Source organism: Dendropsophus ebraccatus, chromosome 13, assembly GCF_027789765.1.
Source record: "Dendropsophus ebraccatus isolate aDenEbr1 chromosome 13, aDenEbr1.pat, whole genome shotgun sequence".
Taxonomy (NCBI): Eukaryota; Metazoa; Chordata; class Amphibia; order Anura; family Hylidae; genus Dendropsophus; species Dendropsophus ebraccatus.
The window spans coordinates 79419324-79436162 of record NC_091466.1 but is presented as its reverse complement, the minus strand read 5'-3'; the positions used below and the strand labels follow the sequence as shown (position 1 = coordinate 79436162).

General features: G+C 49.5%; 1 protein-coding gene across 2 annotated transcripts in view; it reads right to left on the bottom strand.

The window, feature by feature from the left end:
* ITPK1 (inositol-tetrakisphosphate 1-kinase) overlaps positions 1–16839 on the bottom strand; it is a 107537-nt gene that overhangs the window by 27331 nt on the left and 63367 nt on the right. For both annotated transcript variants that reach the window (XM_069950075.1, XM_069950077.1), the window contains one exon: positions 10274–10391. In XM_069950075.1, coding sequence (XP_069806176.1) covers positions 10274–10391 — 118 coding nt within the window. The remainder of the gene's footprint in view (positions 1–10273; positions 10392–16839) is intronic.

Here is a 16839-nt window from a genome sequence, read left to right as displayed (position 1 = left end):
CGGCGGATACCATCACTACACATGTCGGAGTGTTAGGCCTGTGTTTAAGGGATTACACAGCCATTGTGGTTTTGTTCGGGCTAAACCCTCGGTTGTCGACATCCTGTAGAACATGACACCTGGGGCGCTATGAAAGGATGAGAGGTAACCGGGAGGCGATCCTGTAATACCGCCACACATACAACGACCCTCATAGCCCTCTCAGCCGGGATTACAGCTCCGCATCCAGGATCACACTAGAATCCGGCAGATAGATGTGGGTTCTCCGTTAAGAATCCCGGGAAGAGGAAGGAAGGAGACTGGCCACTATGTAATGAACCTGTAGAATTTCTGACACGCTAATGGTGCGTTTACACAGACAGATTTATCTGACAGATTTTGGAAGCCAAAGTCAGGAGTGGATTTGAGAAGAGAAGAAATCTCAGTCTTTCATTTATGACCTGTTCTCTGTTTATAGTCTGTTCCTGGTTTTGGCTTAAAAAATCTGTCAGATAAATCTCTCTGTGTAAACGCACCATAAGGAGCTGAAATTTGCAACGCCAGCCAATTGTACAGACTAAGGGTCATTACATCCACGTCACTAACGCTGAGAATAATACAGGGGTTCTGCATGGATAATCCGCAGCATGTCCGCTCCGTGTGAGCCTGTCCTTATACACAGGGAGGGATAACACTATAGACATGGTGCCAACCTACACCCCCTGCCCTCCATACTACCAGCCGCACCAGGATAATCCGCAGCATGTCCGCTCCGTGTGAGCCTGTCCTTATACACAGGGAGGGATAACACTATAGACATGGTGCCAACCTAAACCCCCTGCCCTCCATACTACCAGCCGGACCTGGATAATCCGCAGCATGTCCGCTCCGTGTGAGCCTGTCCTTATACACAGGGAGGGATAACACTATAGACATGGTGCCAACCTACAACCCCTGCCCTCCATACTACCAGCCGGACCTGGATAATCCGCAGCATGTCCGCTCTGTGTGAGCCTGTCCTTATACACAGGGAGGGATAACACTATAGACATGGTGCCAACCTACACCCCTGCCCTCCATACTACCAGCCGGACCTGGATAATCCGCAGCATGTCCGCTCCGTGTGAGCCTGTCCTTATACACAGCGAGGGATAACACTATAGACATGGTGCCAACCTACACCCCTGCCCTCCATACTACCAGCCGGACCTGGATAATCCGCAGCATGTCCGCTCCGTGTGAGCCTGTCCTTATACACAGGGAGGGATAACACTATAGACATGGCGCCAACCTACACCCCTGCCCTCCATACTACCAGCCGGACCTGGATAATCCGCAGCATGTCCGCTCCGTGTGAGCCTGTCCTTATACACAGGGAGGGATAACACTATAGACATGGCGCCAACCTACACCCCTGCCCTCCATACTACCAGCCGGACCTGGATAATCCGCAGCATGTCCGCTCTGTGTGAGCCTGTCCTTATACACAGCGAGGGATAACACTATAGACATGGCGCCAACCTACAACCCCTGCCCTCCATACTACCAGCCGCACCAGGATAATCCGCAGCATGTCCGCTCCGTGTGAGCCTGTCCTTATACACAGCGAGGGATAACACTATAGACATGGTGCCAACCTACACCCCTGCCCTCCATACTACCAGCCGCACCTGGATAATCCGCAGCATGTCCGCTCCGTGTGAGCCTGTCCTTATACACAGCGAGGGATAACACTATAGACATGGCGCCAACCTACACCCCCTGCCCTCCATACTACCAGCCGCACCTGGATAACATGGCCCCACTATTGTGCGGCTCTGAGTGATCTCCTATGGTTGCACATCCATACAGCAGTCCCTGTCCGGTCACAGTGGACGCTGGCGGCGGCCTCAGACAGCTTACACCAGGAACAGTGACAATAGGCTGGTGGACAGATCATGTGACCCCAAGAGTCTACACATGAGGAATAATGGGGACACAGGAGATGGCGTACGGTGTAGAGGCCGCAGGTATATGGCATCGCTGGATTACTACATCTCCCATAGAGATGAGGTTACAGAGATGGCGGTATGCATCCAGACTGATTTGCATTGATAAAAAGTTGGCACCAATTGAGTAAAGGTCAATAGATGACGCCATCTTTATGTAATGTCCTGGTTACTGATACACCGAGTAATGGCAGACACTCCCTAAGCAAACATGACAGCATCCCCGGCTGGTATTGTGTTCTGCAGGGAGGGCGACGTACATCTCATCACTATTCATAGGAACAACACATCCATCACGCTCCACCTATAGCAGGTATAACCCATATAGATATGGGAGATGCTTAGAGTATACGCTCCACCTATAGGGGGTATAACCCCTATAGATATGGGAGATGCTTAGAGTATACGCTCCACCTATAGCGGGTATAACCCCTATAGATATGGGAGATGCTTAGAGTATACGCTCCACCTATAGCGGGTATAACCCCTATAGATATGGGAGATGCTTACAGTATACGCTCCACCTATAGCGGGTATAACCCCTATAGATATGGGAGATACAGTATACGCTGCTCCTATAGCAGGTATAATCTCTATAGATATGGGAGATACAATATACGCTCCACCTATAACAGGTATAACCCCTATAGATATGGGAGATGCTTACAGTATACGCTCCACCGATAGCGGGTATAACCCCTATAGATATGGGAGATGCTTACAGTATACGCTCCACCTATAGCGGGTATAACCTCTATAGATATGGGAGATACAGTATACACTCCACCTATAGCGGGTATATCCCCTATAGATATGGAAGATGTTACAGTAAACGCTCCACCTATAGTGGGTATAACCTCTATAGATATGGGAGATACAATATACGCTCCACCTATAGCAGGTATAACCCCTATAGATATGGGAGATGCTTAGAGTATACGCTCCACCTATAGCGGGTATAACCCCTATAGATATGGGAGATGCTTACAGTATACGCTCCACCTATAGCGGGTATAATCTCTATAGATATGTGAGATACAGTATACGCTGCTCCTATAGCGGATATAATCTCTATAGATATGTGAGATACAGTATACGCTGCTCCTATAGCGGATATAATCTCTATAGATATGGGAGATACAATATACGCTCCACCTATAACAGGTATAACCCCTATAGATATGGGAGATGCTTACAGTATACGCTCCACCTATAGCGGGTATAACCCCTATAGATATGGGAGATGCTTACAGTATACGCTCCACCTATAGCGGATATAATCTCTATAGATATGTGAGATACAGTATACGCTGCTCCTATAGCAGGTATAATCTCTATAGATATGGGAGATACAATATATGCTCCACCTATAACAGGTATAACCCCTATAGATATGGGAGATGCTTACAGTATACGCTCCACCTATAGCGGGTATAACCTCTATAGATATGGGAGATACAGTATACGCTCCACCTATAGCGGGTATATCCCCTATAGATATGGAAGATGTTACAGTAAACGCTCCACCTATAGCGGGTATAACCCCTATAGATATGGGAGATGCTTACAGTATACGCTCCACCTATAGCGGGTATACCCTCTATAGATATGGGAGATGCTTACAGTACACGCTCCACCTATAGCAGGTATAACCCCTATAGATATGGGAGATACAGTATACGCTCCACCTATAGCGGGTATAACCCCTATAGATATGGGAGATGCTTACAGTATACGCTCCACCTATAGCAGGTATAACCCCTATAGATATGGGAGATACAGTATACGCTCCACCTATAGCGGGTATAACCCCTATAGATATGGGAGATGCTTACAGTATACGCTCCACCTATAGCGGGTATAACCTCTATAGATATGGGAGATACAATATACGCTCCACCTATAACAGGTATAACCCCTATAGATATGGGAGATGCTTACAGTATACACTCCACCTATAGCGGGTATAACCCCTATAGATATGGGAGATGCTTACAGTATACGCTCCACCTATAGCGGGTATAATCTCTATAGATATGGGAGATACAGTATACGCTCCACCGATAGCGGGTATAACCCCTATAGATATGGGAGATGCTTACAGTATACGCTCCACCTATAGCGGATATAATCTCTATAGATATGGGAGATACAATATACGCTCCACCTATAACAGGTATAACCCCTATAGATATGGGAGATGCTTACAGTATACGCTCCACCTATAGCGGATATAATCTCTATAGATATGTGAGATACAGTATACGCTCCACCTATAGCAGGTATAATCTCTATAGATATGGGAGATGCTTACAGTATACGCTCCACCTATAGCGGGTATAATCTCTATAGATATGGGAGATACAGTATACGCTCCACCGATAGCGGGTATAACCCCTATAGATATGGGAGATACAGTATACACTCCACCTATAGCGGGTATATCCCTATAGATATGGAAGATGTTACAGTAAACGCTCCACCTATAGCGGGTATAACCTGCACAGACAGGGCATTGCCCATGGGAGATGCTCCTCTATAGCAGCAGATCCAGAGGCCCCACCATAGTTGCACTCACTATATTCTCCCCTATGCTATAGCAGCTATACCTCTTTACTTCTCCTGTAATAGAGGACAGATCAGCGCCCCCTACTGGGACCATATCACACAATAAGAATAACCTGGAATGCCAAGTGACACCAGGGATAGCGGAATAAAGTGTCTGCCTTATGCTGCAGCCGCCTGGCATTGGGGGAAGAATACAATGTGGCCTCTTGTTGCTGATCCCCCAGAACTTTGCCCCTGAGTCCGGACCGGATAACAGGTTTAAGATTAGACGACAAAAACTATTAAAGGAAAAAAAGGCATTTTCCCTGCGGTGTTAATGAGGATTTTGGTTTCTGTGTTAACCGCGTGGGCGGCCGTCTAAGGTGACAGCGAGAACTGGCTGCTGCCAGACCGGACTAAGGATTAACCATTAACAGCCCGGGACAATGACCGCACACAACCTACAGCGGGAGAGCCGAGGATAGGAGAGCGGGAGGACGGCACAACCTACACCGGGAGAGCCGAGGATAGGAGAGCGGGAGGACGGCACAACCTACACCGGGAGAGCCGAGGATAGGAGAGCGGGAGGACGGCACAACCTACAGCGGGAGAGCCGAGGATAGGAGAGCAGGAGGACGGCACAATCTACAGCGGGAGAGCCGAGGATAGGAGAGCGGGAGGACGGCACAATCTACAGCGGGAGAGCCAAGGATAGGAGAGTGGGAGGACGGCACAACCTACAGCGGGAGAGCCGAGGATAGGAGAGCGGGAGGACGGCACAACCTACAGCGGGAGAGCCAAGGATAAGAGAGCGGGAGGACGGCACAACCTACACCGGGAGAGCCGCGGATAGGAGAGCTGGAGGACGGCACAACCTACAGCGGGAGAGCCGAGGATAGGAGAGCGGGAGGACGGCACAACCTACAGCGGGAGAGCCGAGGATAGGAGAGCGGGAGGACGGCACAACCTACACCGGGAGAGCCGAGGATAGGAGAGCTGGAGGACGGCACAATCTACAGCAGGAGAGCCGAGGATAGGAGAGCTGGAGGACGGCACAACCGACACCGGGAGAGCCGAGGATAGGAGAGCGGGAGGACGGCACAACCTACAGCGGGAGAGCCAAGGATAGGAGAGCGGGAGGACGGCACAACCTACACCGGGAGAGCCGAGGATAGGAGAGCGGGAGGACGGCACAACCTACAGCGGGAGAGCCGAGGATAGGAGAGCGGGAGGACGGCACAACCTACAGCGGGAGAGCCGAGGATAGGAGAGCGGGAGGACGGCACAACCTACAGCGGGAGAGCCGAGGATAGGAGAGCGGGAGGACGGCACAACCTACAGCGGGAGAGCCGAGGATAGGAGAGCGGGAGGACGGCACAACCTACACCGGGAGAGCCAAGGATAGGAGAGCGGGAGGACGGCACAACCTACACCGGGAGAGCCGCGGATAGGAGAGCTGGAGGACGGCACAACCTACAGCGGGAGAGCCGAGGATAGGAGAGCGGGAGGACGGCACAACCTACAGCGGGAGAGCCGAGGATAGGAGAGCGGGAGGACGGCACAACCTACACCGGGAGAGCCGAGGATAGGAGAGCTGGAGGACGGCACAATCTACAGCAGGAGAGCCGAGGATAGGAGAGCTGGAGGACGGCACAACCGACACCGGGAGAGCCGAGGATAGGAGAGCGGGAAGACGGCACAACCTACACCGGGAGAGCCGCGGATAGGAGAGCGGAAGGACGCCACAATCTACAGCGGGAGAGCCAAAGATAGGAGAGCTGGAGGACGGCACAACCTACACCGGGAGAGCCGAGGATAGGAGAGCGGGAGGACGGCACAACCTACACCGGGAGAGCCGAGGATAGGAGAGCGGGAGGACGGCACAACCTACAACGGGAGAGCCGAGGATAGGAGAGCGGAAGGACGGCACAACCTACACCGGGAGAGCCGAGGATAGGAGAGCTGGAGGACGGCACAACCTACAGCGGGAGAGCCGAGGATAGGAGAGCTGGAGGACGGCACAACCTACAGCGGGAGAGCCGAGGATAGGAGAGCAGGAGGGCGGCACAACCTACACCGGGAGAGCCGAGGATAGGAGAGCGGGAGGACGGCACAACCTACACCGGGAGAGCCGAGGATAGGAGAGCGGGAGGACGGCACAACCTACACGGGACAGATATACGTGTGTTATATAGGAAGAAGGAACCATCAAAGTCAGGAAAACCAACAAACTATACACTGACTGCATAATAATGTGCTCCAATAGTCATATACTGTACAGAGCCATCCCCTAGAGATCAGCGGTGACATCACTGAGAATACAGCCTATCCATCACTAGAGATCAGCGGTGACATCACTGAGAATACAGCCTATCCATCACTAGAGATCAGCAGTGACATCACTGAGAATACAGCCTATCCATCACTAGAGATCAGCGGTGACATCACTGAGAATACAGCCTATCCATCACTAGAGATCAGTGACATCACTGAGAATACATCCTATCCATCACTAGAGATCAGCGGTGACATCACTGAGAATATAGCCTATCCATCACTAGAGATCAGTGACATCACTGAGAATACAGCCTATCCATCACTAGAGATCAGCGGTGACATCACTGAGAATATAGCCTATCCATCACTAGAGATCAGTGACATCACTGAGAATACAGCCTATCCATCACTAGAGATCAGTGACATCACTGAGAATACAGCCTATCCATCACTAGAGATCAGCGGTGACATCACTGAGAATACAGCCTATCCATCACTAGAGATCAGCGGTGACATCACTGAGAATACAGCCTATCCATCACTAGAGATCAGCGGTGACAGCACTGAGAATACAGCCTATCCATCACTAGAGATCAGCGGTGACATCACTGAGAATACAGCCTATCCATCACTAGAGATCAGCGGTGACATCACTGAGAATACAGCCTATCCATCACTAGAGATCAGCGGTGACATCACTGAGAATACAGCCTATCCATCACTAGAGATCAGTGGCATCACTGAGAATACAGCCTATCCATCACTAGAGATCAGCGGTGAGATCAGAGATAATCTACCGTTCCTTTCCAGGTCTACTTGCACAATGTATAAGTAGTTTTTATAAGGTGACAGGTGATTTAGAAGCCATCAGGTTTGGGCTGGTGACAGATCCCGCAGCAGCAGGCTGATCCCCGCGGGCGGTATGTTCCTGGTAAGCAGACACATACCTGTGCAGGTGGCATTACTGCAGGCTTCCAGATAAACCCGCTTTGTCCTTTACAACATCCACTTTGACTAGGTCAGCACAAGCCGGGGACGGGATTCTGTTGACTAAACGTATAAATGCAATGTGACCGCACAACCATAGAGTCACCGGAGGCGGAAATAACCGGAACTCTGATCCCATCAATACACAATGTTACTAAAAGTTACAATGTGCTGTGTAATGTATACAGAGGAAGAGAGGTGATAGAATGTAACAACCACATAAGTGCAAGTCCTACACTAACACCCACCAGTATTATAGTAGTATATTCCTGTATATAAGAGCAGTATTATAGTAGTTATATTCCTGTATATAGGAGCAGTATTATAGTAGTTATATTCCTGTATATAGGAGCAGTATTATAGTAGTTATATCCCTGTATATAGGGGGCAGTATTATAGTAGTATATCCCTGTATATAGGAGCAGTATTATAGTAGTTATATCCCTGTATATAGCAGCCGTATTATAGTAGTTATATCCCTGTATATAGGGGGCAGTATTATAGTAGTTATATTCCTGTATATAGGAGTAGTATTATAGTAGTTATAGCCCTGTATATTGGGGGTAGTATTATAGTAGTTATATCCCTGTATATAGGGGGCAGTATTATAGTAGTTATATTCCTGTATATAGGAGCAGTATTATAGTAGTTATATCCCTGTATATAGGAGCAGTATTATAGTAGTTATATCCCTGTATGTAGAAGCAGTATTATAGTGGTTATATTCCTGTATATAGGGGGCAGTATTATAGTAGTATATCCCTGTATGTAGAAGCAGTATTATAGTAGTTATATTCCTGTATATAGGAGCAGTATTATAGTAGTATATCCCTGTATGTAGAAGCAGTATTATAGTAGTTATATTCCTGTATATAGGAGCAGTATTATAGTAGTTATGGCTCAGGGAAGAAACAGAGTGCTGCACATCACACCCATGGCTGATACTAGTGCCGCTTGGCTAAATAAAAAACACATCAGAATTTTGTGTATGAATTGATCAAGCCATACTGCCCCATGTACCTCGTGCAGGTATCTGATACACATGGGTCCCTACACTAAGTCCACACCGTGCCAGTCAGTGGCCACCAACCCCGCAGGCGTGCACAGCCAGGGAACGGGGGCCATGGGACGGCCCTGCGACCCCCATGCCACAGGACCAGACCCAAAAACACCACACCAGAACCCGGCCAGCACCGCCGGCGGAGAAGGTCGCCCCCAAGCAGCACAAGTCTGGATAAGGTATTGCGCTCACCATAGCTGCAGCAAACAGGACCTGCGCGGTGGTACACGGGGCAATATGGCTTGATCAATTCATATACAGACACTCTGGTGTTGATTTTTAATATAGGCCTAGCGGCATTAGTATCAGCCATAGATGGGATGTGCAGCGGTTCCATTCTCTCCAGTTCGTATTATAGTAGTTATATTCCTGTGTATAGGAGCAGTATTATAGTAGTTATATTCCTGTATATAGGAGCAGTATTATAGTAGTATATCCCTGTATATAGGGAGCAGTATTATAGTAGTTATATTCCTGTATATAGGGGCAGTATTATAGTAGTTATATTCCTGTGTATAGGAGCAGTATTATAGTAGTTATATTCCTGTATATAGGGGCAGTATTATAGTAGTTATATTCCTGTGTATAGGAGCAGTATTATAGTAGTAGACTGCTGACCCCCTGACCATGACACATGGCGCCTATGATGCCATCTCACCACGCTGACTTCTGAGCACAGTGGTACAATCCCCACCACCTGAGCGCCATTGTATTCCCTTTATGTTGACTCATCCATCACAAAGCTGCTCTTTATGTCTCTATATACACTGGGCTTTCTGTCTACTTGTCTCAGCAACAAAGACTCACGAGAGAGTCGGACAGGACAGGTTCCCATCTGCACAGATCCCTGGGGCTGACACAATGCAGCTGTGTAATCTGATTAATCCCACTCCAACCGGCCCAGGGGATGTAGTAGCCGGACCAATATTTGTAGAGGAAACCAAGCCATCCTCTGGCTATATCCTATCTGCAAGCACAGGAGACATTCACCAGCGAAGAATATACAGTAACATACTGACATTATCCCTTACTGCTATAGACAACTACCATATACCTTCACCCTCTTATATAGGACAGTCAGACAGCAGGAGCCCATCTGGGAATCCCCCATAAATCTTGTCTCCTGCATCGCTTGTCTTCACTTTTATGTGGGTTTCGCAATAACTCCATTTCCCTGATCACGCCCGGGGCTGGTTATATAATACATTAGGAAGTGATTTAGGAACAGTAAAGCCAAGTCAGAAAAATATACAAATACAAGGCAATCCAATGGCCGAGCCAAGAAGCTTTAACATGGTGGAGGGTTACTGAAGCGGAATAGACACAATCATTTACCCAGGAGTAAAAGGAGCAAAGCTCAGCCAGGATATATGATGTGGGCATACAGCATGGCGGTAATATCTACATACACCTCACATTGCAGCACTCATCTTACCCTGCATGTACGACTCAATCCTCCGAATAAGCTCATAAGACTTAGAGCGGTCCAGCAATGTGCGGATAGCTGGTAGGGGGTCCAAGATGATGGTCTCAGGGTGGGCATCAATATATTCCTAAAATCAATGAAAACAGAGATCAACATAGATTTTGTCAAGGATCCTATCAGCTGCCATTTCTTTATGAACAAGATAATCCAATCCTAAGGTCAAAACTACTATAGTGCTGCCTTCTATATACAAGAATATAACTACTATAATACTGCTCCTATATACAGGAATATACTACTATAATACTGCTCCTATATACAAGAATATACTACTATAATACTGCCTCCTATATACAGGGATATAACTACTATAATACTGCTCCCTATATACAAGAATATAACTACTATAATACTGCTCCCTATATACAGGAATATAACTACTATAATACTGCTCCCTATATACAAGAATATACTACTATAATACTGCTCCTATATACAGGGATATAACTACTATAATACTGCTCCCTATATACAGGGATATAACTACTATAATACTGCTCCTATATACAGGAATATAACTACTATAATACTGCTCCCTATATACAGGGATATAACTACTATAGTACTGCTCCTATATACAGGAATATACTACTATAATACTGCTCCTATATACAGGGATATAACTACTATAATACTGCTCCTATATACAGGAATATACTACTATAATACTGCTCCTATATACAGGGATATAACTACTATAATACTGCCCCCTATATACAGGGATATAACTACTATAATACTGCCCCCTATATACCTGCGGTGCGGTGAGGAGAGGCTGGAGATAGAACACTGTGCACTAGCTATAAGGGAATATTTCCTCGGGGTCCGGGAGCAGATGGATCGGAGGTGTACGGGGATTTCCAGGATACGGTATTTATGGTTTGTATTTACGGTCCGTGGGCCTGACGAAACTCGCGTACTGCGAGTGAAACAGTCTGTCGCCTTCACGCTCCTGCTTTCACCTCCCTCCCCTATGTCCATACTGTATTACCCCGAATAAAAGGACTACATTTGCAGCAGACGGTGAGTGCTAGCTCTTTTTGCTTCTGGATGTGATTTTGATAAACCTTTTTCAGCTATATGCACCACCTAGCTGCCTATTCCTATGCCTGAACATCCTCCACCCCGATTGTCCTAGCCCAGATGGTCTTGACAGCCATATATGCACGTTGGTGCTAGCTGTCACTGCTACTGGACTATAACTACTATAATACTGCTCCTATATACAGGAATATAACTGGTACATGAGGCAATATGGTTCGGCCAAATCATATACTAACTTCTGATGTTGGTTTTAAATGTAACTGAATAAGCTTTCGTGTCAGCCATGGGTGCGATGTGCAGCCATTTCTGTCTTTTTGGCTTGTGCATATTCTATGTATTCTGTCCCTTTTTTCATTGTGGCTAGCACTCGTACTTTGTAAGACCCATGTGATCCAAATTAGCAGGAAGCACCTGTGTACATAAGGGGAGGATCTCCTAGTATTCTCCCATTCTACCTGCAGGAGCATGGAGAGAGGTAAGAGCTTTTTCACACTTGTGTTGCTTGGCGTCCACTTTTTCCGCCGGTGGCGCCTGCGGGGTCCGGGGGGGCCCTTTAGGGTCTGGTCCTGTGACAATGGGGTTGCAGGGCCATTCCGTGGCCCCCCTTCTCTGCTTGCGCACGTTTTGCGGGGATTGTGGTCGCTGACCGGCACAGTAATGTTTTTTGGTTAGGGACTCATGTGTATCAGAAGACCTGCACGTGGTACATGAGGCAATATGGTTTGGCCAAATTATATACTAACTTCTGATGTTGGTTTTAAATGTAGCTGAATAAGCTTTTGTGTCAGCCATGGGTGCGATGTGCAGCCATTTCTGTCTTTTTGGCTTGTGCATATAACTACTATAATACTACCTCCTATATACAGGAATATAACTACTATAATACTGCCTCTATATACAGGAATATAGCTACTATAATACTGCTCCCTATATACAGGAATATAACTACTATAATACTGCCTCTATATACAGGAATATAGCTACTATATATACTGTATATAGTTATGGTCTGGAGATAGACATATACAGTATAGTTGGAGGGATGGATATACAGAACACATATAGAAGTCCCGTAGTTTGGTATAACATCTAGTATGACGCCTCCTCACCTCCCAGGACAGTAGGGATGAGACTGGGCGGTGGCAGCAGGTGATCCGTTTATGCGGTATAATCTTCGGTGAGGTATATAGGTCAGGGATGTGACAACAAGCTGATCTACACACAAGGACATAACGTAGACAGCTGAATGCCTTCTGGGCATGTAGGGGTTAATGACTCACAGTATACAGTGTTATAACACCTGTATACACACAGAGCTTTGTATATATATATGTTAGGTGAAGGTCATGTGACCGCAGTGTAATAAGCACATGTGCCGTAATATCACACCCATCTTTCCCATTCACATATGAGATTACAAATTGTAGAAAGAAAGCAGCAAGGTGTTCCTACAGGCAGTGAGCTGCTTAAAGGTGAGCTTGCACCTACTTAAAGGGGATCTGCTGACCACTGGTGGTCCCACTAGAATGGAGTGCAGGCACAGGGAGCGCTAAATTGGCTGTGGGGACAATAGTCCCCCTTTCTCAGCAGAGGAGGGGGTCCCGGTGGTCAGCTTGTTATTCCCTATCCTATGCAGAGATGGTATAACCCCCTTAAAGTGTTTCTGCCACTAACAGTAAATGTGGACATATCATCAGACATGGTGACCACACCGCGTGCCGCTGCCAAGACCTGCTGGGATCCGAGTCTACGGAGTGAATGGGTGCCATGTTCTTCCAGCCAGGGAGCGCCCCAATTGCACTGCTGCCAGCCGAGGAGCGCCCCAACCTCACTGCTGCCAGCCGGGGAGGGCACACACCACACTACTGGCAGCCAAGGAGCGCACAAACCACACTGCTGCCAGCCGGGGAGCGCACCAACCACACTGCTGCCAGCCGAAGAGCCCCAACCACACTGCTGCAAGCCGGGGAGCGCACCAACCACACTGCTGCCAGCCGGGGAGGGCACACACCACACTACTGGCAGCCAAGGAGCGCACAAACCACACTGCTGCCAGCCGGGGAGCGCACCAACCACACTGCTGCCAGCCGAAGAGCCCCAACCACACTGCTGCCAGCCGAAGAGCCCCAACCACACTGCTGCCAGCCGGGGAGCGCACCAACCACACTGCTGCCAGCCGGGGAGCGCACCAACCACACTGCTGCCAGCCGGGGAGCGCACCAACCACACTGCTGCCAGCCGGGGAGCGCACCAACCACACTGCTGCCAGCCGGGGAGCGCACCAACCACACTGCTGCCAGCCGGGGAGCGCACCAACCACACTGCTGCCAGCCGGGGAGCGCACCAACCACACTGCTGCCAGCCGGGGAGCGCACCAACCACACTGCTGCCAGCCGGGGAGCGCACCAACCACACTGCTGCCAGCCGGGGAGCGCACCAACCACACTGCTGCCAGCCGGGGAGCGCACCAACCACACTGCTGCCAGCCGGGGAGCGCACCAACCACACTGCTGCCAGCCGGGGAGCGCACCAACCACACTGCTGCCAGCCGGGGAGCGCACCAACCACACTGCTGCCAGCCGGGGAGCGCACCAACCACACTGCTGCCAGCCGGGGAGCGCACCAACCACACTGCTGCCAGCCGGGGAGCGCACCAACCACACTGCTGCCAGCCGGGGAGCGCACCAACCACACTGCTGCCAGCCGGGGAGCGCACCAACCACACTGCTGCCAGCCGGGGAGCGCACCAACCACACTGCTGCCAGCCGGGGAGCGCACCAACCACACTGCTGCCAGCCGGGGAGCGCACCAACCACACTGCTACGTAATCTGTAATCACCGGCTGGTGAACAGGCTGCTGTCACCAGTGATCGGTGGATGAGCAGCTGCTGTGGGGTTGGGACACCAAGAGCTCTGGGATCAGGAGGGTGAGAGGAGCAGCGGTGGGGACCAGGAGGATCCGCTTGGCAGAGGTGGGGTCCATGACTTCTTTTACCAGCTTTATGGTTCAAAATATTTTTATTAACAAGGATTTTCACATAAGAAGACATACAATCATATTGGCAATGAACAAAGTATGCAGCCATACAGCGATGTGTGCGCACCACCAGATGCAAAGAGCACAGTCCTTAGTGTAAGACAGCTGTGACAGTAAAAGCATAACAAACGGAATGCATAGTACATTAGTGCAGACTCTTCTCAGTGTTCTTTTACCAGCTTTAAAGCCAACTTTTTGGTTATTAGTAATGTGCCGGAGAAACGCGGGAAGAGTCACCAACTACCAATCACACTGGTATCACAGGGGAGAATCCACTGACTACAGATCACACTGGGATTATAGAAGAGGATCCAGTGACTACAGATCACACTGGTATCACAGGGGAGAATCCACCGACTATAGATCACACTGGGATCACAGTGGAGAATCCACTGACTACAGATCACACTGGGATTATAGAAGAGAATCCACTGACTACAGATGACACAGGAGAATCCACTGACTACAGATCACACTGGGATCACAGGGCAGAGAATCCACTGACTACAGATCACACATGGGAATCCACTGACTACAGATCACACTGGGATCACAGGGGAGAATCCACTGACTACAGATCACACTGGGATTATAGAAGAGAATCCACTGACTACAGATGACACAGGAGAATCCACTGACTACAGATCACACTGGGATCACAGGGCAGAGAATCCACTGACTACAGATCACACATGGGAATCCACTGACTACAGATCACACTGGGATCACAGGGGAGAATCCACTGACTACAGATCACACTGGGATCACATTACACAGTGTTTACTATGTGTCACATGATAGAGTCTCAAATGGTTTACATCAATGTGTGAGAGCGCGGAAACTGCCGACCTCTTGGGGGGTGGGAGGATAGGGACTGGCAACTATCCAACCCCAGGGAGGGGTCAGCAAACTATCCAACCCCAGGAAGGGGAGGAAACTATCCAACCTCAGGATGGGGAGGAAACTATCCAACCTCAGGAGGGGGCAGCAAACTATCCAACCTCAGGAGGGGGCAGCAAACTATCCAACCCCGGGAAGGGGAGGAAACTATCCAACCTCAGGAGGGGGCAGCAAACTATCCAACCTCAGGAGGGGGCAGCAAACTATCCAACCTCAGGAGGGGTCAGCAAACTATCCAACCTCAGGAAGGGGAGGAAACTATCCAACCTCAGGATGGGGAGGAAACTATCCAACCTCAGGAGGGGGCAGCAAACTATCCAACCTCAGGAGGGGGCAGCAAACTATCCAACCCCGGGAAGGGGAGGAAACTATCCAACCTCAGGAGGGGGCAGCAAACTATCCAACCTCAGGAGGGGGCAGCAAACTATCCAACCCCAGGAGGGGGAGGAAACTATCCAACCTCAGGGAGGGGGCAGCAAACTATCCAACCTCAGGAGGGGGAGGAAACTATTCAACCTCAGGGAGGGGGCAGCAAACTATCCAACCGCAGGAGGGGGCAGCAAACTATTCAACCCCAGGAGGGGGCAGCAAACTATCCAACCCCAGGAGGGGGCAGCAAACTATCCAACGCCAGGAGGGGGCAGCAAACTATCCAACCTCAGGAGGGGGCAGCAAACTATCCAACCTCAGGAGGGGGCAGCAAACTATCCAACCTCAGGAGGGGGCAGCAAACTATCCAACCCCAGGAGGGGGCAGCAAACTATCCAACCTCAGGAGGGGGCAGCAAACTATCCAACCTCAGGAGGGGGCAGCAAACTATCCAACCTCAGGAGGGGGCAGCAAACTATCCAACCTCAGGAGGGGGCAGCAAACTATCCAACCTCAGGAGGGGGAGAAAACTATCCAACCCCAGGAGGGGGAGGAAACTATCCAACCTCAGGGAGGGGCAGCAAACTATCCAACCTCAGGAGGTGGCAGCAAACTATCCAACCCCAGGAGGGGCAGCAAACTATCCAACCCCAGGAGGGGCAGCAAACTATCCAACCTCAGGGAGGGGGCAGCAAACTTTCCAACCTCAGGAGGGGGAGGACACTATCCAACCTCAGGGAGGGGCAGCAAACTATCCAACCTCAGGAGGGGGCATCAAACTATCCAACCCCAGGAGGGGGAGGAAACTATCCAACCTCAGGAGGGGGCAGCAAACTATCCAACCCCAGGAGGGGGCAGCAAACTATCCAACCCCAGGAGGAGGAGGAAATTATCCAACCTCAGGAGGGGGAGGAAACTATCTAACCTCAGGAGGGGGCAGCAAACTATCCAACCCCTGATATCTTCTACCTTTACCTATTGCCCATTTTTAGAATTGCTGCCCCTTTAAATTGCCCCATCTCCCGGTTACATAAGGATCTGCAGTTCAGAGATCAGGCATAATAAGAAGAGATGAGGGGGGAGGGTGAGTGCGTCAGCTCCAAAGATAATAAATACAGATTTAGCAGCTGAATATAGCCGCCCTCCGCCCAGTGACAGGAGCCGC